Below are 23,013 nucleotides of genomic sequence, written 5' to 3'. Positions count from 1 at the left end.
TAATATGAGACAACTGTTAACTATTTCCTTGTTACAGATGACAAAAGCTTCTACATGTCCATGTTTTTTTCGGATTTTTTTGCCAAGATGACTATTTGTGAAAAAACAATAGCTAACTTTTTTAGTTATATTGCTTTTTTTTTTTGTTATAATGGTGTTTGTTCTACATATTTTTTTATAGTTACCCTACGGAGATCATATTATTAATTTGTCTTTATTCTTATAGGTAGTAAAGTTGCACACAAAACTTGGCAAACCCATTCCTTCAACTGAACCAAATGTGGTTACCCAAGCTACTTCCTCAACATCCACATCTGCTTCCAAACCAACTGCCTCGGCTTCAAATATAGCAACTAGCAGCAGTACCGTGAACTCCTCTGTTGCATCCTCGGCAGTGAAAATTCTTACTCCCACGGCAAACACACCGCTTAACGCTGCGTCCAACAACAAAACATCTTCGACTGCTGCTAATATAGCTGTAAAGAAAATATCTACCCCGAAAATAAACTTTGTTGGCAAGTACAGAAGTCAGTCTTTATTTTGAAACCTAACCTATTCTATAATTTTCTTTAAGACTAGTGCAGTAAATACAAATGTATTTAGTTAACTTTATGCATGAGTAACTCTGTTGTGTTTAAGAGAATTACTGATAGGTGAAAATAAGAAAGTAAATAAGTTTTGCATCAAAACTTGGGTTTTTTTCTGCCTGGTTGTCTCCACCTGATGGCTCTTGGAGGCTTCTCGCACCTTCGTAAGAAGCCTCCTACCTTTGGTTTCTTATGTAGTAGCTGCTGGAGTATTGCAATTTGTAGTCCAGTTGGTCCTAATTTCCATTTATATCCTGGGCTGTTAAGGCAACCTGCAGTAGGTTGGTGGTTGATAACTGGACAACTGAAACATCCTTGTAACAGTGGAAACTTTTGAAATGAGCATGACAGACATTTAAAGATGGGAAGGAGGTGTTCCACAATAAGCTATCCTGCTCTTGAAGGAAAGACCTATGCAGTTACAACACTTGAGAGTATACTACCTTTGTTAGTAAAAACATTATAAGTACTTTTTTGAATCCATTTACAAAAAAAATGCTATCTGATGACAAAAATAGATCATTAAAATATATGTGCAGAGTTGTTCCCATTCAGTCCTGTCTCTTTTAAAAAAGAAAGATGAATAATGAAAATTGCAGTTATATAAGGCAAAAATTTTTATTGCTAAAGTGAAAAACTAAGTGTTTAAATAACTTGAATGTTGTTAAACCAGCTGAAACCAGGACACATATTTTTAAAAATCTTTAATGGAATATAAAAAATGTTTAGGTTTTAACTAATTTTAGAAGACTGATAATGCTTTCGCCAGAACATTGGTACTTGAAAATAAAGTCTTCAGTTTGCACATCATGTGTAATCACATTCTCATTTTATGAAAGTTAACGGTATAACTTTTTTGATTTGTAGGTGGCAATAAGCTTCAGACAACAGGAAGTAAACTAGAAGAAATGAAATCGGCTGAAAGTGTTAAACCAACTCCTGCTGCTACAGTGCAAACACAGGAAGTAAAACCAGACACAGCAGCTGAACCAGTGACTCCCACAACGCTTGCTGCCTTGCAAAGTGATGTCCAGCCAGTGGGCCATGACTATGTGGAGGAGGTATTGATATGAAAATTTGTATTATTTTTTAACTATTTTAGTGAAAATTTGTTCATCACGAAACAGAATCACAGCACAGTTGAGGTTGGAAGGGACCTCTGAAGGTAATCTGGTTCAACCTCCACTGCTCAAGCAGGCCCGTTTTGAACTATTGTCCAGGACCATGTCCAGACGGCTTTTGAATATCTCCAAGGATGGAGACTCCACAACTCCCCTGCGCAACCTGTGCCAGTGCTCAGTCACCCTCACAGTAAAAAAGTGTTTCCCGATGTTCAGAGGGAACCTCCTGAGTTTCAGTTTGTGCCCATTGCCTCTGGTCCTGTCACTGGATACCACTGAAAAAAGCCTGCTTCTGTCCTCTGTGCACCCTTCCTTCAGGTAGTTATATCCATTGCTCAGATCCTCCCTCAGACTTCTCTTCTCTAGGCTAGACAGTCCCAGCTCTCTCAGCCTTTCCTCACAGGATAGATGCTCCAGTCTCTTCATCGTCTTTGTGGCCCTTTGTTGGACTCTCTCCAGTCTGTCCGTGTCTCTCTAGTACTGGGGAGCCCAGAACTGGACGCAGGACTCCAGATGTGGCCTCACCAGTTCTGAGTTGAGGGAAAGGATCACCTGCCTTGACCTGCTGGCAGTATTTTGTCAGGCACTTTCTTTGCTGAGAAGACGTATTGCTGGCTCAAGTTCATTTTGATCCTTTTCTGCCAAGCTTCTTTCCATCTGAGTTGCCTCCAGCCTATATTGTTGCATGAGATTGTTCCTCCTCAGGTGCAGGACTTGGCACTTCCCCTTGTCGAACTTAATGAGATTCCTGTCAACCTATTTCTCCAGCCCATGGAAATCTCTCTGTGTGGCAGTGCAACCCTGTGGTGTATCAGCCCCTCCTCCCAGTTTGTGTGATGAGCAAACTTGTGGAGGATACACTGTGCTGCATCATCAGGATCATTAATGAAGATGTTAAACAGGACTGGACCAAGTGTTGACCTCTGAGGTACACAGCTAGTTGCTAGCCTCCAACTAGGCTTCGTTCTACTGATCACCACGATCTGGGCCTGGCTACTCAGGCCACCTAACTGTATGCTTTATCCAGCCCATACATCAACAGCTGCATATGAGGATATTATGGTGAGACTCTGTCAAAGACCAAAGACCTTACTGAAGTCCAGGTAGATAGTAGCAACTGCTCTCCCCTCACCTACCAGGCCAGTCATTCCATTGCCGAAGTTTATCGAGTTAATCAAACATGACTTCCCCTTGGTGAAGCCATGCTGACTACTCCTGGTGATTTTGTTGCCCTTAATGTGCCTGGAAACGGTTTCCAGGATTAGTTGCTCCGTCACCTTCCCAAGGATTGAGCTGAGGCTTACCAACCTGTAATTCTTCAAGGTCCTCCCTTGAAGACAAGAATTGCAAGACATTGAACCTGCTAAGGCTTGTGCATATTTTTTTATTTTTGTATTGTGCATGTTTCTTTTATGCTTAGTGGGGCTTTCTTCATGTGAGTGGCATGAAATATGTGTATGAAGTCTGATGTAAATTTTTTTCTGATTTGCACATTTGTAATTATTCAACTCAGTATGTTCAGGCTCTAGTTTAAATAGTTTAAACCTGTGTACACTTTGTAATGGAAGAACATTATTCTTTGTTCACTAAGTACAGACAGTGGTGTGTCTGTCAGAATTGAAAGTTTGACTCTGCTTTCTTTGAGCTGTTGTGTGAGCTTTTTAGCATGTTTTGAGATGGGTAGATACTATCCAGTGTCACTGATTTAGATTAATTTTTACTTCAGCTTTTTTTTATTTAAAAAAAAAAAAAAGCCAAATGTGTTATAACTTTATTTTCCAGGTAAGAAATGATGAAGGAAAGGTGATCCGCTTTCACTGTAAACTTTGTGAATGCAGTTTTAATGATCCTAATGCCAAGGAGATGCACTTAAAAGGGAGACGTCACAGGCTTCAATATAAGGTTAGTAGAAATGGTAATGCTTCTATCTGAAAATCCACCAGGTGTCAGCTGACTGATTACACATTCTTACATTTAAAGACTAGACAAAAGTAGGTACTCTGAGTAAGCAGCATATAAAAAAGGTAGAGAAATATATTTCTTAGGGACTATAGTCTTTAAAGAAGTAATGCAGACTGTGAAACTGTATTTCAGTTTGAGTTTTTGTAAACATTTTGAACGTTGCTTTCAGGAAACCTTTGCAACATTAAAATATGCTACAACATATGCAAGCAACAGTAGGCTCTTTATGTTGTTTACCATGATTTTAAATGCGCTGTAACTGAAACTAGCAGTCAGTCGCAGAGGGGAGCTGCTCTGAACCCAGCTTGATCCTCAACGGAGTGGCGGATCTTGGCACATAGGGGCTTTTCCTGAGGCAGGTAAACACCAGGGGAGCAGAGTGACACCCCAGGAGCCAGCAGCTCTTGCAGGAGACACTGAAGTGGCCTGGGCATTGCCAGAGCAACAGCAGCCAGCCCCACATCTACAAAAAGCAGCCTGAGGAGCGCAAGCGACCAGGAGCGCTGCCAACAGAGCAGGCAAACAGAGTGTGGTGCGTCAGCCATAGTGTAGCACGGCAGTTTGCGTGGGAGTTTGCGCAGGAGGGGTGTAATCACCCTGCCAGCTCCAGAGGTGAGTTCCCTTGGTAGCCGTCACCTTCTCAGAAGGAACTTAGCTATGGTATCCAAACGGCAGAAAGCTCCCATTAAAACACACAGCCATCCAGATCTCGGACCGCAGGGAGTGCCAGAGCCTTTCCTGGTAAGGACAGCAGTGGTGAGAATAGCTGTGTGGGGTGTGACCAGCTGAATGATCCGCTCACTGTGGTAGAAAGGTTAAAGAGTATCACGGAGTCTGAGAAGGAGAGAGACTGGTGGAACCTTATTCTGTTTTCCCTGAGACAGAAACAGGAGCAGCCATCAGAAAAAAAACAAGATCAAGGGGATCCTGTATCCTCTTCCCCCGAGGCTGAAGGCAGTAGCTTAAAGGAAAGGAGTGAATGGAGGCACGTCCACACTTGGGTCAGCAGGCGAACCCCCTTGTTGCCCACTTCGCCTTCCCAGGTGCCTCTGTACAACAGGAATAAGGCTCTGGATGTGCCAGGCAAGCCAATGGATGATGTAGGTCACAGTCCATGTACACCAGAGGGGTTGCAGGGTCAGAAAGGCCCTCAGTACCACGGCCACGCCCACGAGTAAGAACAGACAGGTTATAGCTGTAGGCAACTCCCTTCTGAGGGGAACAGAGGGTCCAATATGCCAAAGAGACCCTCCCCTTAGGGAAATCTGCTGCCTTCCGGACGCCCGGGTTAAGGACATCACCAGGGAACTTGCCAGCCTGGTACGGCCCTCAGACTGTGACTCACTACTGGTTTTCAATGTGGGTGATGATGAAGCTGCAACGCATAGTCCACGGACGATCAAGAGACTTCAGGGCCCTGGGATGGTTGGTAAGGGGATGTGGGGCACAGGTTATTTTTAGCTCTCTCCTCCCAGTTGAGGGCAGTGACACTGGAAGAATCAAATGTGCCCAGTCTATTAATACGTGCTTTGTGGCCAGTGTCACCACCACAGTTTTGGGATTTTCAATAATAGGATGACCTACACGGCACCAGGCTTGCTGACACTGGATGGGATTCACCTTTCTCAAAGGGGGAAGAAGGCCTATGAGCCAGCAGGGCTCATTGACAGGACTTTAAACTAGACTTGAAAGGAGAAAGGGATAATATCTGGCTTGCCTGTGACAAGCTGAGAGTACCTGAAGAACACCAGAAAGGAATTCCAGCCAGTAAGTCAGCTTCATCAGGGGCCCAACTTAAATGTCTCTGTGCAAACGCCTGTAGCACGGGGAATAAACAAGAGGTTTAGAGATGTGCACACACCTGCAGGGCTAAGATCTAACTGGCATCACGGAGACATGATGGGATGAATCCTGTGACTGGAGTGCTGGAATGGAAGGATACAGGATCTTTAGGAAGGACAGGCACGGGAGGCAAGGAAGGGGATGTTGCCTCCTATGTCAGTGACCAGCTGAAGTGCATGGAACTCTGCTCGGGGATGGATGAGGAGCCAATCGAGAGCTTATGGGTCTGGATTAAAGGGAGGGCAGGGACAGGTGACATTATAGTGGGGGTCTGCTACAGACCACCCGACCAGGAAGACAGAGCGGATGAAGCCCTTTATGGACAGATAGGAACAGCCTCATGTTCACAAGCCCTGGTCCTCATGGGGGACTTCAGCCACCTTGGTGTCTGTTGGAGGGACAACACAGCAGGGCATAAGCAATCCAGGAGATTCCTGGCATGCATTGGTGATAGCTTCCTTCTCCAAGTGATAAAGGAACAACGAGGAGAGGATGCTATGCCGGACCTTATTCTCACCAACAAGGATGATCTGGTGGGGAACGTGAAGCTCTTAAGGGCAGCCTTGGCTGTAGTGACTGTGAAATGGTGGAGTTCAAGATCCTTAGGGCAGCAAGGAGGGTGCTTAGCAAGCTCACTACCCTGGATTTCAGGAGAGCAGACTTTGGCCTCTTCAGGGATCTCCTTGCTAGAGTACCATGGGATAAAGAGCCCTGGAGGGAAGAGAGGCCCAATAAAAAGCTGGTTAATATTCAAGAATCACGTCTCCCTAGCTCAGGAGTGGTGCATCCCAACAAAGAGGAAGTTGGGCAGAAACAGCAGGAGGCCTGCAGGAATGAACAAGGAGCTCCTGGACCAACTCAAACACAAGAAGGTAGCCTGCAGAGGGTGGAAGCAAGGACAGGGAGCATGGAAGGAATGCAGAGAAATTGTCCAAGCAGCCAGGGATCAGGTTAGGAAAGCTAAAGCCCTGATAGAATTAAATATGGCCAGGGACATCAAGGGCAAGAAGAAAAGTTTCTATGGGTATATCAGTGATAAAAAGAGATCTAGGGAAGATGTGGGCTCTCTCCGAAAGGAAACAGGAGACCTGGTTACCCAGAATATGGAGAAGGCTGAGGTACTCAATGACTTCTTTGCCTCAGTCTTCACTGGCAAGAGCTCCAGCTGCACAGCCCAACTCCCAGAAGGCAAAGGCGGGGACTGTGAGAATGAAGAACCGCCCACTGTAGAAGATCAGGTTCAAGACCATCTAAGGAAATTGAAGGTGCACAAGTCCATGGGACCTGATGAGGTGCATCCACGGGTCCTGAGGGAGTTGGCAGATCAAGTTGCCGAGCCACTCTCCATTGTATTTTAGAAGTCATGGCAGTCTGCTGAAGTTCTCACCGACTGCAAAACAGAGAACATAGCCCCCATTTTTAAACAGGGAAAAAAGGAAGACTCAGTGAACTACAGGCCAGTCAGTCTCATCTCTGTGACTGGCAAGATCGTGGAGTAGATGCTCCTGGCGACTATGCTAAGGCACATGGGAAAAAAGAAGGTGATTTGTCACAGCCCACATGACTTCCCTAAGGGCAAATGGTGTCTGACAAACGTGGTGGCCTTCTATGATGGGGTTACAGCGTTGGTGGATAAGGGAAGAGCAGCTGACATCACCTACTTGGATGTGACAAGCTGAGAGTACTTGTCAAGTACTCCACACACCAAGTACCACCAAGTACTCCACACACGGTGGAGTTCAAGATCCACGGGGCAGCAAGGAAACTATACAGCAAGCTCTGTGCCCTAGACTTCAAGAAGGCGGACTTCGGCCTCTTCAAGGACCTGATGGGCAAAGTGCCGTGGGAGGCGGCCCTGGAGGGACGAGGGGCCCAGGAAAGTTGGTCCACATTCAAGGAGCACGTCCTCCAAGCTCAGCAGAGGTGCATCCTGATGAAGAACAAGACGGGCAAAAAGACCAGGAAGCCCGCGTGGATGAGCAAGGAGCTCCTGGACCAACTGAAAATGAAGAGGTTAGCCTATAGAGGGTGGAAGCGGAGACAGATAGCCTGGGAGGAATACAGAGAAGCTGTACGAGTGACCAGGGATCAGGTGAGGAAGGCTAAAGCCCTGAAGGAATTTAATTTGGCAAGGGATATAAAAAGCAATAAGAAAAGCTTCTATAGGTATGTAGGGGACAAAAGGAAGTCCAAGGAGAACGTAGGCCCCCTCCGGAAGGATACTGGTGCTCTGGTTACCCGGGACATAGAGAAGGCTGAGTTACTCAATGACTTTTTTGCCTCAGTCTTCACTGATAAAGCCTCTTGTCTTACCGCCCAAGCTGTGGAAAGAACTAGCAGGGACTGTGAGGATGAACCACCACCCACTGTACTTGAAGAGCAGGTTCGAGAACATCTGAGGAACTTGAAGGTGCACAAGTCCATGGGACCTGATGAGATCCATCCGCAGGTCCTGAAGGAACTGGCAGATGAAGTTGCCAAGCCACTGGCCATTGTATTTGAGAAGTCGTGGCGGTCTGGCGAGGTCCCCGATGACTGGAAGAGAGGGAACATAACCCCCATTTTTAAAAAGGGGAACAAGGAGGACCCGGGCAACTACAGGCCGGTCAGCCTCACCTCTGTGCCTGGCAAGGTCATGGAGCAGATTCTCCTGGGAACCATGCTAAGGCACATGGAGAGCAAGGAGGAGGTGGGTGACAGCCAGCATGGCTTCACCAAAGGCAGATCGTGCCTGACCAACTTGGTGGCCTTTTATGATGGAGTGACAGCATCGGTGGACAAGGGTCAACCAACGGATATCATCTACCTGGACTTGTGCAAAGCTTTTGACACTGTCCCGCACGACATTCTTCTCTCTAAACTAGAGAGGCATGGGTTTGATGGATGGACCACTCGGTGGATAAGGAATTGGCTCAATGGCCACACTCAGAGAGTAGTGGTCAACGGCTCGATGTCCAAGTGGAGATCGGTCACGAGTGGCGTCCCTCAGGGGTCCGTGGTGGGCCCGGCCCTCTTCAACATCTTTGTCGATGACGTGGACAGTGGCATGGAGTGCACCCTCAGCAAGTTTGCAGATGACACCAAGCTGTGTGGTGCCGTCGACACGCTGGAAGGGAGGGATGCCATCCAGAGGGACCTCGATAGGCTGGAGAGGTGGGCCCGTGTCAACCTCATGAAGTTCAACCAGGCCAAATGCAAGGTCCTACATCTGGGTCGTGGCAATCCCAGGCACAAATACAGACTGGGTGGTGAATGGATCGTGAGCAGCCCTGAGGAGAAGGACTTGGGAGTACTGGTGGATGAGAAGCTCAATATGAGCCGCCAGTGTGCTCTTGCGGTCCAGAAGGCCAACCGCATCCTGGGCTGCATCAAGAGGAGCGTGGCCAGCAGGTCGAGAGAGGTGATTCTCCCCCTCTACTCTGCCCTCGTGAGACCTCACCTGGAGTACTGCGTCCAGTTCTGGAGCCCCCAACATAAGAAGGACATGGACCAGTTGGAGAGGGTCCAGAGGAGGGCCACGAAGATGATAAGAGGGCTGGAGCACCTTTCCTATGAGGACAGGCTGAAAGAGTTGGGGTTGTTCAGCCTGGAGAAGAGGAGGCTCTGGGGTGACCTTATAGCGGTCTTCCAGTACCTCAAGGGGGCCTACAAGAAGGATGGGGAGAGGCTGTTCAGGAGGGCCAGTTGTGATAGGACAAGGGGTAATGGTTTTAAAATAGAGGGAGGTAGATTCAGATTGGATATTAGGAAAAAATTTTTTACCATGAGGGTTGTAGAACACTGGAACAGGTTGCCCAGAGAGGTGGTGGATGCTCCATCCCTGGAGACGTTCCAGGCCAGGTTGGACGAGGCCCTGAGCAACCTGATCTAGTTGGAGATATCCCTGTTCCTTGCAGGGGGGTTGGACTAGATGACCTTTGAAGGTCCCTTCCAGCCCTAACCATTCTATGGTTCTATGATACTTCGACTTGTGCAAAGCATGTCCCACATGACATCCTTGTCTCTAAACTGGAGAGACGTAGATGTGATTAATGGACCACTCAGTGGAAAAGAAATTGGCTAGATGGTTGCACTCAAAGAGTTATGGTCAATGGCTCGATGTCCAAGTGGAGACCAATGACGAGTGGCATTCCTTCGGGGTTGGTATTGGGACTAATGCTGTTTAACATCTTTGTCTGTGTCATGGACAGTGGGATTGAGCGCACCCTCAGCAAGTTAGCTGATGACACCAAGTTGTATGGTGTTGTGGACACGCTGGAGGGAAGGGATGCCATCCAGAGGGACCTTGACAGGCTCAAGAAGTGGGGCTGTGCGAACCTCATGAATTTCAACAAGGACAAGTGCAAGGTCCTGCATATGGGTTGGGGCAATTCCAAACACAGATACAGGCTGTGTGGAGAATGGATTGAGAGCAGCCCTGAGGGGAGGGACTTGGGGGTGTTGGTTGAAACAAGTCCAGAGGAGGGCCACAAAGATGAATCAAGGGCTGGAGCACCTCTCCTATGAAGACAGGCTGAGAGAGTTGGGGTTGCTCAGCCTGGAGAAGAGAAGGCTCTTGAGAGACCCTCTGGCAGCCTTCCAGTGCCTAAAGGGGGCCTACAGGAAAGCTGGAGAGGGACTTTTCACCAGGGCATGTAGTGACAGGACAAGGGGCAATGGCTTTGAAGTGAAAGAGGGCAGATTTTGATTAGATACAAGGAAGAAATTCTTCACTCAGAGGGTGGTGAGGCACTGGAACAGGTTGCCCAGAGAAATTATAGATGCCCCATCCCTGGAAGTGTTCAAGGCCAGGTTGGATGAGGCTTTGAGCAACCTGGTGTAGTGGAGGGTTTCCCTGCCCATGGCAGGGGGGTTGGAACTGGATGATCTTTGAGGTCCCTTCTAACCCAAACCATTCTATGATTCTATGATTCTATGAATTTCAAATAGCGCAAAATAGTAGTGCTCAATGTTTTTGGCACGATAAACGACGTAAACCCTTTGTGGAGACATCTGAGAAACAAGTGTTGCAGATTTCTTAGTTATGTGTGGAGGAAATACCTGTACTGACATATGGTGTGCATTTTGATTATTATTAGATTATATTAGAAAAATCTACTGTGGTCCCAGGAGATACAATCAACTTGCCTAATCATGAAAGGGATGAAATAAGAGAAAAAATTGCCAGAAAATTTTATTCAGTAACTCATGATTATGCCCCTATATGAGGGACCAGTCAGGAACAGGTCATCAGGAAGCACACTGTAATTAAGACAAAATGTTTTTTTGAGCTATAGAGTAGTCATCCTGCTACAGAATGAACAGAAAAATATTTAATGTTTCGTGTAACATTTTAACCTTAAATTGCTTTGTTCTTATGTAAGTGAAGCTGGAATTCATGCTGTTTGTAATATGTTGCCATTTTTTTCCTTTGGAATACTGGACACAGATTATTCTTCTTCAACTACTCTTTCAATGCAGTTCTAAAACTGCGTTTTACTCCTCTTGATTTTATCATAGACCAGTACTGTGTGTTAAACATGTCAGAAGAACTCTGTAACCTTGAGATGACGAGGAAAAACAATATTTCATTCATTATTTTTCTGAACTAGAAAAAAGTAAACCCGGACTTACAAGTAGAAGTAAAGCCCAGTATTCGAGCAAGAAAAATTCAGGAAGAGAAGATGAGGAAACAGATGCAGAAAGAAGAATACTGGAGAAGGCGAGAAGAGGAAGAACGCTGGAGGATGGAAATGAGGTAATGCATTCTGTTCTATCAGTGATGAGACAAAGCTGCAGTCCAATTATCTGAGACTAACTCTTGCTTCGGTAGTTACTTATTTTGAATACTTGTTTTGGGAACTCTATACTGTCTGGTTTTAAATTAAGTTGTCCTTATCCCTCTGGGATTTTTGTTTGTTAGTGTTCAATCCCTGTGAGGAGTGCAGACTTAGTAGATTATTTTACTATAAATTCAGACTCCCTTTCAAAATAACAATTCATTTGAGTTGCCCTCTGGAGTTCACTGGTATTTGCTTATGACTACTAAAAATGAGTTACTGAGGACATACAAGAATTTATTTAGAAAGTTTGCAAGTACTAACTGCTATATAAAGAGAACGCTTTGATGCACTGCAGGCGATACGAAGAGGACATGTACTGGAGGAGAATGGAGGAAGAACAGCATCACTGGGATGACCGTCGCAGAATACCAGATGGAGGATATCCTCATGGTCCTCCAGGACCTCTAGGCCTGCTGGGAGTTAGACCAGGAATGCCTCCTCAGCCCCAAGGACCAGCTGTGAGTTTCTTAACTTGAGGAAAAAATGAAATCGTATTTGCCAGGAGACGTAGTTAAGAACTATAAATTATTTAGTGCTACTTCAGTTGTCTCCAGTGTTTCTTAATAATGGATTTGGAAAAGTGAAGAAGAAATTATATGCTAATGAAACTATGTAGGTAGACCTATTGTTCAAAATAAGTCCACTGAAATGACAGAAGGATGCCTTAATGACAAGTGCTGTTTCTTCCGAAATACAAGTCACGCTGGATTTGTGTACTACTCTTTATTTTATTTCATTGACTTATACAACATTATTTATCTAATTTTGGATAAAGGTGTAGATAAAAAGCGGTTGGATCATCAGCCCCAGAGGATAATGGTTAGTGAAGGTTTGTACTCTACCTGGAGGCTAGAAGCAAGTGCAGTACCACATGGGTTTATCCTGGGATTTGTCTCGTTAGTACCTTATCAATGATCTGAAAGGTGATGGAGTGAGTGAACACTCATAAGGTTTGCAGCTGTCATGAAGCTGAATCTGTTTTGGGTGGGGAGAATAGTTGATACGTTTGAGGACAGGGCTGCCATCTAGCGGGACCTAGGCAGACTGGAGGAATTGGCCAACAGGAACTTTGTGGAATTCAGCAAGGACAAATCCCTAATGCTGCACTTAGGAAGGAATAACCCCTTGCACTGATACAGGCTGGGGAGTGAGAGGGTGAGTAGCAGCCCTGCTGGAAGGGATCTGGAGATCTTGGCAGATAGAAAGCTGAACACGAGTCAACAGTGTGCCCTGGCAGCAATGAAGGTCAACAACATCCTAGGTTATATGAACAGGAGCATAATCAGTAGACGAAGGGAAGTGATCAGCTTTCATTACACCCAAACTGCAATACTACATTCAGTTTTGGGCTTTCCAGTACTGGTAAGAGACCATAGCAGGTTCAGTGTGGGGCTACCAGGATCGTCAAGAGTCTGGAACGCATGCCCTGTGAGGAGAGACAGAGGGATCTGGGCTTGTTGAGCCAGGAGAAGAGAGAGATTTAGTGGGACGTAATAGCCTTCTAATACCTGTGTATTATAAAGACAGTGGAGCCAGGCTCTTCACAGTCATGAGAGGGCGAGATACAACCAGCTTAAGCTGAGACAGAAAAGTTCAGATTGAATATAGGAAGTACCTTTTTTTCACACAGATGTTGTGCAGCTTCCATCTTTTGCAGTTTTCAAGAACCAACTGGATAAAGTCCTCAGCAGCATGATGCAATCTTATTGCTGGCCACCGTTTATACAGGAGATTGGACTAGGGGACCTCCTGAGGTCCCTTCCTATTTGAATTCTCCTGTGATTCTGTGAAAGCAATCATGGATACTTCATTGTGCAGCAATATGGAAGTATTTCCCAGTTGATAGACAATAGATATTTATGTTGGGAAGGCTCTTTTCATCCTGGGATTTCATAATTTGTTTGGTTTTGATACATATCATGTTTCTTCAGACGTGATTGATTGTTACCAGTGTAAGTTGTTAAGGACATTTCAGTTCATATTTTGTTTACATTTCAGCGATTTGAGGTTTGAATATTCTGTTGTTTATCCACTTGTTTGTATTTTGGTTACGTACCATTTGTGAATTTGGCAGTGTACTCAAATTTCAGAAATACGCTTTTTCATCTGTTTAGCCTCTGCGCCGCCCTGACTCCTCTGATGACCGCTATGTGATGACCAAACATGCTGCTATATCCAACAGAGGAGGAACTTCAAGCAGTCCAAAAAATTGTTTCTATTACTGAGCGTGCTTTGAAACTTGTTTCTGACAACATGATTGAGCATGACAAAAGCAAGAACAAAGAGGGAGATGACAAAAAGGATGGCAGTAAAGACAGGTAATTTTTTTAATTACTTTTTTAAGAATTTTGTGATTTTTTTTTCTGGAGTTTTTACTTACAGTAAAAAGTGCTTCCAGGGATTCTCTTCTCTTTGGGTTTTGATCCAGTATATGTCACTATGGCCTGAAAAATATGTGGAATACTCCTATTTTATTTCACTTTTCTGTCTTCAGGATTAGTTTTAAGGCTTTTATATTATTTTAAATACAACTTTTAACTATAATTCACAGAGCTTTGAAAGGAGTTTTACGGGTAGGCGTTTTGGCTAAAGGTTTGCTACTCCGTGGAGACCGAAACGTCAATCTTGTTTTGTTATGTGCTGAGAAGCCTTCAAAGACGTTACTCAGTCGTATTGCTGAAAGTCTCCCCAAACAACTTGCAGTAAGTAGACTTTTGGATTTGAATTTTTCTAAAGCTACTGTAAAACTCTGTCCTCAAGTCAAATGTCTGCAGGGCTCAATGTGCCATGTTTCATAGCTCAGGTTCAGTGTCTTTCTATTTTCTGGTGTTTCCATCTGAATTCAGGGAGTATGCAGCATGTTTTGCTTTCTGTATATTGTGTCCATACAAGTGTCTAGGTGTTTACGCTAGTGCTGTGGTATCAGTCATCATTTAATAGAATTCATTTAATTGGGAAATAGGAATGAACAGAAGAAAGACTATTACCCAGTTATCAGCAGTGATAGAGGTAATTTGTGCAGTTACAGGAAGCTTGCTGCCTGAAGGTCGAAGTTCTCCATTAATGCTGATCTCTTTGTACTTAGATCTTGTTTCCAGTTTGTAAGTGTCAGTGCTTTGTAGTTCCACAATTAGTTAACTAAGTCTGATGTGGTATTTTCTTTTAATTTGGCCTTTAAAAAAAAAAATAAAATACCTGCAGTCTTAGACCATTCAGCAGAATTCATATAAACCATTTACTGTATTTCCACAAGAAATGAAAGTATAGAATAAAGTCTCTGCTGTCTGATTGTTTGAACAAAGTCTGTCCACCATCATTACAGAATGCTTGTCACAGCATTAGTATTTCAGTACCGCATGGTAAAATGTTTGGCAAAATCATTGGCATAGTAGAAGCTTTAGCAGGACCAGATTAGTTAGAAGATAATCTTAGAGTTTGCTCTTGTTTGAAGTAACAGAACAGAAGAAAATTTAAAAACTGCACATCTTGGTCTGGCTTTGTGGAGAAGTCACTTGTCCCTCTAGTTTGTGGAAGACGGTGACAGAGGTGCCTACAGCTTCCTTTTAGGGGTATTCAGAATTACTAAATCTAGTTGCAAGAAGCAATTCGGAATAACCACCTTGTTAGTTAGGCTTACATTTTTCCTTGATGTTTATCTTGCCCTTACCATGTTGTGACAGCCAAGTATAGAATGTACCTAGCAGTATCCACCCTGTGACTGCAAGCTTGAAGAGCAGCCACTGCATCTTCGTGCTTTTTAAGGCTCCTGTGTTGCAATGAGAAACATACCCAGCTGACTTTTGAAGTGTCACTGGGGATTTTCTTTATCTCAAACACTGTCAGGACTCTTATTATATAATAACTTAACTTGTATATGAATTTCCTTTCTGGGTAGTTTTTTTTCTTTGCATGCTTGTGACTGCTGTGTATTTTCATTAATGATTTGGAAACAGTATGCAAGTCCATATGTATCTTAATTGTGAATTCTGTGGTTTCTTTGGATACAAGGGTGTCTGCTTCATATAATTATATTGTGTTTCTCTCTTTCTGTTAAAAAGACTATGTTGAAATCCATTTTCTTCCCCATACTTTTGATGGCCACATGCTAACGGAGATTTCTGTTTCTCGATATTTAGGTAATAAGTCCTGAGAAATACGATATCAAGTGTGCAGTCCCAGAAGCAGCAATAGTTTTAAATTCATGTGTGGAACCCAAAATGCAAGTTACTATCACACTGACATCTCCAGTCATTCGGGAGGAGAACATGAGGGATGGAGGTTGGGAAGTTGTTAAAGATGTTACTTCTTTTTCACCTGTTTTTTCGTTTATCTATTCTACTTGAGATGGCATTAAGGTCCTGGAAGGCAACATGCTGGCACATTTATTCGATTGAAACCTTGTTTTTCAACAACTGATCTCAGTAGAGAAGAGTTGGTTAAAATAAATGCTTATACGATGCGTTTATTTAATTTTTAAAATTTCTAACTTGATGTCCAACCTCAGCTTTCTGGAAAAGGTACAAATTTGACTATTTTTCCCCCTCTTAAAATGTGGAAAACTAAATACTTTATAGCAAGTGGCTATAAACTGGCTTTCTAGAGCAGCCATGCCCTAACAGAAAGACTGTATGGTTTTAGAAAATCAAATCGTAGGTTTTTGGGTTTAAACTTGACCAATATTACCATCACTTACACTTTAAGTAGCAGTGCAACTTAAAATGGACTTGTATAATACTTTTGATGGTAACAGTGCTTCTAACTTTAAAAGACAATGCGATTTTTTCCAGCTCTCTGAGGTTGCTTTTTGGTCTGGAGTGCTTTTTGAGTATATTTAGGCTCCTGGTATTACAATCAGTTCTTCTATCCAGCTGGCAAACCCAGACTAGTACAATAAGAAATGGCTTTGTCGTTGAGCTGAAGCAGAAGGTGGATCTTGTAAATCATTTTACATTTCTAAAGTCCGCAGTTTCTCTGGTGCCAGCAGTGTTGCTTTAGGGTCTGTTCTGTAACACTTTCAAAGCTCCAAAAGCTTTTAAGCCAACAAGCATGATTAATGTCTGCAGTACATTGGTTCTTTTTGTTTATGGGTCAGATAAAATTAACTTTTGTTTCCTTTTAATCCTGTGTTTTCATAGTTGAAAGAGATCATGGCAAATAGGGTTCTGGTGTTTGACAGTGAATATACAAATAGGAAATCTGAGGCTATCTTAACTGTTCTCATATGCAGGTTGAAAAAAATTGTATGTGTGTATGTATACATGTGCTTGTGTATATACGTATTTATATAAACCACAGAGGTTTTTTTATTTCATCTCATCATTACATGTCCTCTAAAATACTTGAGGTTTTTATATTGCATTAGTAAATGTCCTGTAGCTGTGACTAGTGCATTGTAAGCAAGCTGTGTTAACAAAGTCGTCCTCCATAATCAGAAAGAAAAGTTTCAAGGTGCATTCTCTGGTTTGGATGACTTCTGAAGAGTCTTTAAGAGTGCTTTGTACATGATTTTTAAGATGTGCGTACTATTCCTAGCTGTAAAGACTTTGTACATGTACTGTCACATACAACCAAATTTACTTGGTTTTGGCAATCTAAGTGTAACAAGACTCTTGATTTGTCTGTGCTGAATCAGACTTCACATATTATTTAAGTTTATAAAGAATAATTTAAATTGAAAAATCCAATTATTAAATTAGATAAACCATTAAATGAAGTTAACCTTGAACACCATATTTATTTCTTAATGTACTGTGCGAAAGCACAGTATTGATTCCTGCCACAATACTCAATTTCAATTCAATGGTTTCTCGCCTAAGATTCTGTGATATGGACTAAAAATTAAATCAATTTCAAATTACTGTCATCAATCCCTTAATTTATGCCACCTGAAGGAAACAAATCTGTATTTTTGTCTGACCCACACTGGAGTTAAAATTATCATTGTGAGTTTATTTACTGCTGAATGCAGTACTGCCTCTAGGCAAGCAAAATCAAGTCAGATTTCTCTTCAAGACACTGAGCAGTATAAAATGGATGTGCAGAAAAGTTCACTTTTGAAACTAGAGCAAACAGAAGACTGAGTTGCAAATTATTGCAACAAAGAAGGCCTTATTACGAAGACTGCTGCTTATTTGCTGCAGAGTAACAGTATGTGTTTGTTTTTTTTCTTACTGCAGCTTCTCATGCTCTGTGTCTTAAAATGGTTTAAAGTTTTCATTTTTTTTTTTTAGCCCGCTTGGGGAGCTAGTTCAGGTGATAAGGAAGGCTTTACCGGAAGAACCAGTTTGAGTAAACATGAGACTGAGACTTGCACGTGGAGTAGAATCATGTTGGATGTGTAATAATCCCGTTATGTCATAACAGGCTAAAAAAAAATACTGTGGAATAAAATTGTTAACCGCATAGCTACTGTTTCGTGCAGTGTTGTGCGTTTGACAGTTGACCGAATCTGATACGTTCAAAGTGCTCTAACCCCTGCTGTGGGATCGCTCCTTCAGCAAACAAAGTGTACGTGATTACCAACGCAGATACGTGTGCGCGTGTGTCTTTTTCATCCTTAGCTAACAGCCCCGGTCCAAAGCCTTCTAGCAGAGGGACTTGATTCCTGTCAGGGGTTGCTGCCAAGACATCGGAAGGATTTTTGACCAAGGTTTTCTAAAGCTCAGTGTCACACCTGCCATGCTTTACAAAGGAGGGGGTTTGGATGCATAGTCCTAGCATCTATTGTTACTTTGTGGTTTGTTTTTTTTTTCTTTTCGTCTTTGTCTCTCTCCTAGAATTAAGCAGTGTTCACACTAGTCTTGAAATAGTTGACTGGGTAAAACGTATTTCCTATAATAAAACTTACCAAAATTGATATACCTGTTAACTTTTAACAAAGAGGTAGTGTGGACACAGCATGTCTAACTTGAAGATTAACCCCTTATATTTAGGGTAGTAATAAATTAAGTTGTGTAGGGTAAGAATTTGTGCCTCTGTTTTATAAATCAATTCAGTTTTTTCTCTTAGCTTAACAGGGTGGTAGGTTAGGCATCTGAATTTAGTTAAGTAGTCTTTAAGGGGTTAATCCTGAAATGTGAAACAGATGCAAAAATCCACAGATTAAATATTACAAGAGTTTCCTTGATATGTTGTTTCAGTCAATGTATTCTCAGTGCATTAGGTGCCTTGGCAACTTCTGACTTTCAAAGTCTTTTTAAGTTTCAAGGGTATTCATATGATATCTATTAGTAGCACATTCTAGATTGGTATTTCCAGCACTGAGTAAGATTCTCTTCTATGCACTTAAACTGTAATTCTTTAGTAAAATTATTTTCCAAAAGTTTTCCAGATCTAGAAGTAATTGGAGTTTAAAATTCTGTACTGAATTACTGTGCTAAAAGTTTGCACAGTGTCACCTCTTTGCATACTAGTTTTAGAAGAATGTAAATAATTGACTGATTAGGCTACTAGGCCCAACAACCCACATTTTTGCTTTTAATTTCCCAATCTTTCTTTGCCACTTTTTTCCTGCTGTGGGTTTTCTCTAAATGTACTTGTTGTCTCTTATATCCAGGTTGTACTCGTTTCATCAGTGTCCTTAACCTGACACCTCTCTGGTATAGTTTTGGGGGCTTTTTGGTTTGGTTTTGTTTTGTTTTAAAGGAGATACCTCTTTAAGTGTCTTCATTTGCTCTCTAAATGCCTTGTTAGTGCAGATTTTCATCTTTCCACTTTAACATATAGTCCATAAGTTTGAATATCTGTGTGAGAAGATACCTATGTTCTTCTCAGCTTCATTCGTATTTTGAAATCCTCCCCCTTTTAGCTCTGTGCAGAGCAATGGGACTATGCTATAAAAAATGCTCATATCTGGACGTAGTACTTCAGATTAGTTATTATATTGCAAAGTTCTACCACCATGTTCATTCATGGCTTTTTAGCTCTCTGTATAGTAAAGTATCCTACTATCTATTTTACATTTGTGTAAAATAGGTGGTTTCAGAGCTGTATTTCTGCTACATCTTTAAAAGGTTCTCCTTGCAGGCATGTTTCATGAGTCTCTCTCTGTGATTTTTAAATTTTATTATCTGATTTACCTAAATTTGTATCTTGCTGGAGTAAACTAGTGTTCCATACAGCCAGCTCTTGTGAGATGGGTGCTATTGAGTGAGGACTTTTTATATCATCTTATCTGGTGTATCACCAGTTACGCTATCAGTATACTCTGTTACTAGTCACAATATCCATTTTCATAATTAGTAAAACAAAGAGCTTTCAAAGCTGATCACTGCATTATATCTGTGCAATTTTTAAGTAACCTGAGGGTGCCACTTCACATTATTCAGTGGTTCTAGTTTCATTGATGAAACCACTTCCAAAAGGGCCTGCAGTCTCTTCCTTTTTGGTAACAAAGCAATCAGCTTGGTAATCAAATCCTTTTCTGAACATTTAAATATACGAGATCTACTGTATTTTCTTTATCTTTCAGACATTCTGCTTTGTTTTTTAAACTATTTCTTGCTTTTCTTTTTCCTGCTGAATCTTAAGTAACGCAGTCCCTTTTCAGATGCTTCCTTACATCGTAAGTGATATTGGAGCACATGTATTATGGACTGAGGAATTCTTAAGAATTTCGTAGGGAATTTCCTTAAGAGTTGAGAGAGAGGGTACTAGAAAATAATGGAACTCTGCAATATTGAAGAATATTTCACAATCCTTTAGTCAGATGTTTAAAGCAAAATAATTTCAAGTTTAAGATATGAGACAAATAACGTCATTACTAAACATTGAGTGCCTTTAAGATTTGCTACACTTAGCTTTTCTTTTGAAGAATAGGTCCCAAATAACACATGACTGTTAAAATTTATGAGAAACTTAAGTTTGAATGTTTCTACTTGGTTAAAGTGGATTTTTGTGTTCCTTCTGTCTTGTGTTCTCTGTGCTGGTGCACTGTGTCCAACCATCCTTCCTTCAGTATCTAATTTTAGGGGATATATGTTTTTCCAGTGTTAGCTTAAATAAAGAAGTACTACGCGTTGCATGATCTGCAACGCATTTGAAAATAACCTCAGAGCTAAAGTGAAATATGCTCTTGATCTTCATACTGGGTTGATGCCCTGATCCTAATTGAATGGCTTTTATTGAACATTTACATTGGTTGTTCAAGGGTTTAAACTTTAAATGGCATGTGTGACATTGAAGCTACTTTAAGGAAGTGTCTTGCTCACCTGGTCAAACACCCATTCCTCACTGCATTTTGCCAATTCAATCCATTTTAGATGTAACCTCGGGTATGGTGAAAGACCCACCGGACGTCTTGGACAGGCAAAAATGCCTTGACGCTCTGGCTGCTCTACGCCACGCTAAGTGGTTCCAGGTTCGGAACATCATTTTACTTTCTTCTTGTAGCCTTATGAGAGATTAGTTCAGTTGCAATATAAATGTTTAATTGTGTGAAAACACTCAGCGTTGTTCATCTAATAACACTTAATATTTTTCTGGTCCCTAAATTTAAATGTAGAAGGTTGAGTATGGAGGAACTGCTTTATGCAGTTGTTGCTCATTTGACATGATTTTTTTTTTCTGGTCATTGAGAAGGCGATGTTGAAAGCTTGACTCGCTTGGGGTGATCATATGTTGTATATTTGTTATATATTCCATAAGGCTGCAGAGTAACTTTGCTTTAAATAATGGAGTATGTGTTTAAAGCTTTGTGTTTAGATTTAAGACTTTTTTTCCTATTTCTTTAAGTGCATTAAGTGTAGGGAATGAAAGGTGAGAAGCAACTGTTTGGTTTAGTGACTTTGCCTTCTGGCAAAGGCACGATAAAGAAACCAAACAGATTCCCTTGACCTTTCAGTCTCTATACCTGTTTCTTAGATCTTTACTTTATCCTTTTTATTTCTAATACAGAAAGGTACTGTATTTATTGTTACAAGTGAACATAGGTCAAAGTGTACAGGGGATCAAGAAATGTTGTTCTTGTATAACCTGTGCACTTTGACTTCTACCATCTTAAATTACTAACCCTGTATAAAATACTGCTGTAAATGGCAGCTCATGGAATGAAGTTGTAGAATGATGTGTTTCAATCTTGTGTCTGAGCTTCCATTGAACAGTGGTGTTTTAGTCTTTCAACAAGTCCTGTTTGCTGTAGGTGCTGGGATTAATTAATTTGATTTTGTATTGCTCTCAAGGCTAGAGCTAATGGTCTGCAGTCCTGTGTGATTATCATACGTATTCTTCGTGACCTCTGTCAGCGGGTCCCAACTTGGTCTGATTTTCCAAGCTGGGTGAGTAGCGTTCTTTTGAATGTGTCTTTTTAATACACATGGTACTGCACGTAAAACATAGGGAAGTTTTACTACAGTTTTTGTGTAGACTTTTTCAGTTAATTATATAGGGTTTTGCTTGGGTTTTTTGAGGTTTTTTCCCAACAAATAATCTGTATTCCCTCTAAAAATTTAGTTTTCTGAGGTTTTGATATTCGGAGCTGGGATTTCTTTTTTTTTTTTTCCCAAAAGGAATTTTCTTGTTCTTTTTTATTCTTTGTGGGTAGCGTTCTTATTCTAGATTTTAGCATTTTTTTTCCTTTGCTCTGTATAAAAGTATCTATTTTTTTCTAACCACCTACTCTGAATTGCTTGGAGTTTTCTGAAACGTATTTAAAATAATGTCAGCTGGGCCCAGATAGCTCTGTGATAACAGAAAGGCTACTTGAAATTAAAAATCACAGTGATTCCTGTGATCATTAATACGTCCCTTCCGCGAGACAAAATACCACAGTATTTCAGTAAGGTCTGTGGATGTGTCACCATTAGCGTTTTAATCAGTGTCACTTAAATCTCCAGGTTGTACTGGGTTACCTCTTATTTCTTGCAGCCAAGCGTTCTTGGAGCATTCCTTTCGCATGGACTATCTTAAGTGACGCTCTCTAGGAGTGCAGCTTGTGCTCCAGATATTACCAGGTGTTCAGTCTGTGGACTGGACAAAGTTACTCTGAAACAAAATCTCTGAAACATGGATTGTGTGGAAGCAAACTTAGCTCTGACTGTTTTGTTTCACAGACCAAATCCAGTTGCACTGTGCTGCTTCCTTTTCAGTTTTGGCAGGAAGAGCGCTAACATTGTCAAGACAGTTTGAGCAACTGGCATTATTTCCACGAGAAATATTTTACAACTGTACTAAGCTTGCAGACAATTTTATTAAATTACTTCTGATAATATTTATTACTTCTGGAAAAAATGTGGAGCAGTTATTTCTGGGTTTTAAATTTTTAAAGTAAAAAAAAAAAAGTAGTGCCAGTTTCTGTGCCTACATTTCATGGAAGATACACTGTACAAATATAGCTTAAAAGAAGCTAAGAAGTATGTAAGTGCCCTCTTAATACCACTATAATACTGAGTTGCCAAATAATAAACCCTGGCATATGTTTAGAAAAGCATCCTTAGAACTATTGCAACACAGAGCAGGCACATAGATGAAGAACACGGAATGTTGCTTTTTATTTCTCACATTATCTGTTCTAAGGCACATCCAGAAGGGAAGAGAGGTACGAAGCAGTATATCAGGCCTAGCTGTGTCTCAGTTCTCTCCAAAAGTGATTCCTGATTTGCTTCTGGAACCTGACGCACTGTCAGTGACATGGATCAACACTCAAGTCTCTGTAGTCAGCTGTTCTTTTGGCCTGTTGGCAAA

At 41.8% G+C, this 23,013-nt stretch overlaps 1 protein-coding gene across 1 annotated transcript in view; it reads left to right on the top strand.

The window, feature by feature from the left end:
• ZFR (zinc finger RNA binding protein) overlaps window positions 1–23,013 on the top strand; it is a 68,675-nt gene that overhangs the window by 39,965 nt on the left and 5,697 nt on the right. Inside the window, 11 exon segments of the mRNA XM_086630091.1 lie at window positions 227–527; window positions 1,455–1,648; window positions 3,491–3,610; window positions 11,104–11,249; window positions 11,630–11,792; window positions 13,449–13,504; window positions 13,506–13,652; window positions 13,886–14,036; window positions 15,471–15,612; window positions 20,595–20,692; window positions 21,513–21,608. Of these exon segments, the coding sequence (XP_086486217.1) occupies window positions 227–527; window positions 1,455–1,648; window positions 3,491–3,610; window positions 11,104–11,249; window positions 11,630–11,792; window positions 13,449–13,504; window positions 13,506–13,652; window positions 13,886–14,036; window positions 15,471–15,612; window positions 20,595–20,692; window positions 21,513–21,608 (1,614 nt within the window).

The sequence above is a fragment of the Tauraco erythrolophus genome, chromosome Z, assembly GCF_009769465.1.
Source record: "Tauraco erythrolophus isolate bTauEry1 chromosome Z, bTauEry1.pri, whole genome shotgun sequence".
NCBI classification, from domain to species: Eukaryota; Metazoa; Chordata; class Aves; order Musophagiformes; family Musophagidae; genus Tauraco; species Tauraco erythrolophus.
This window is presented reverse-complemented; position numbering and strand designations above follow the sequence as displayed.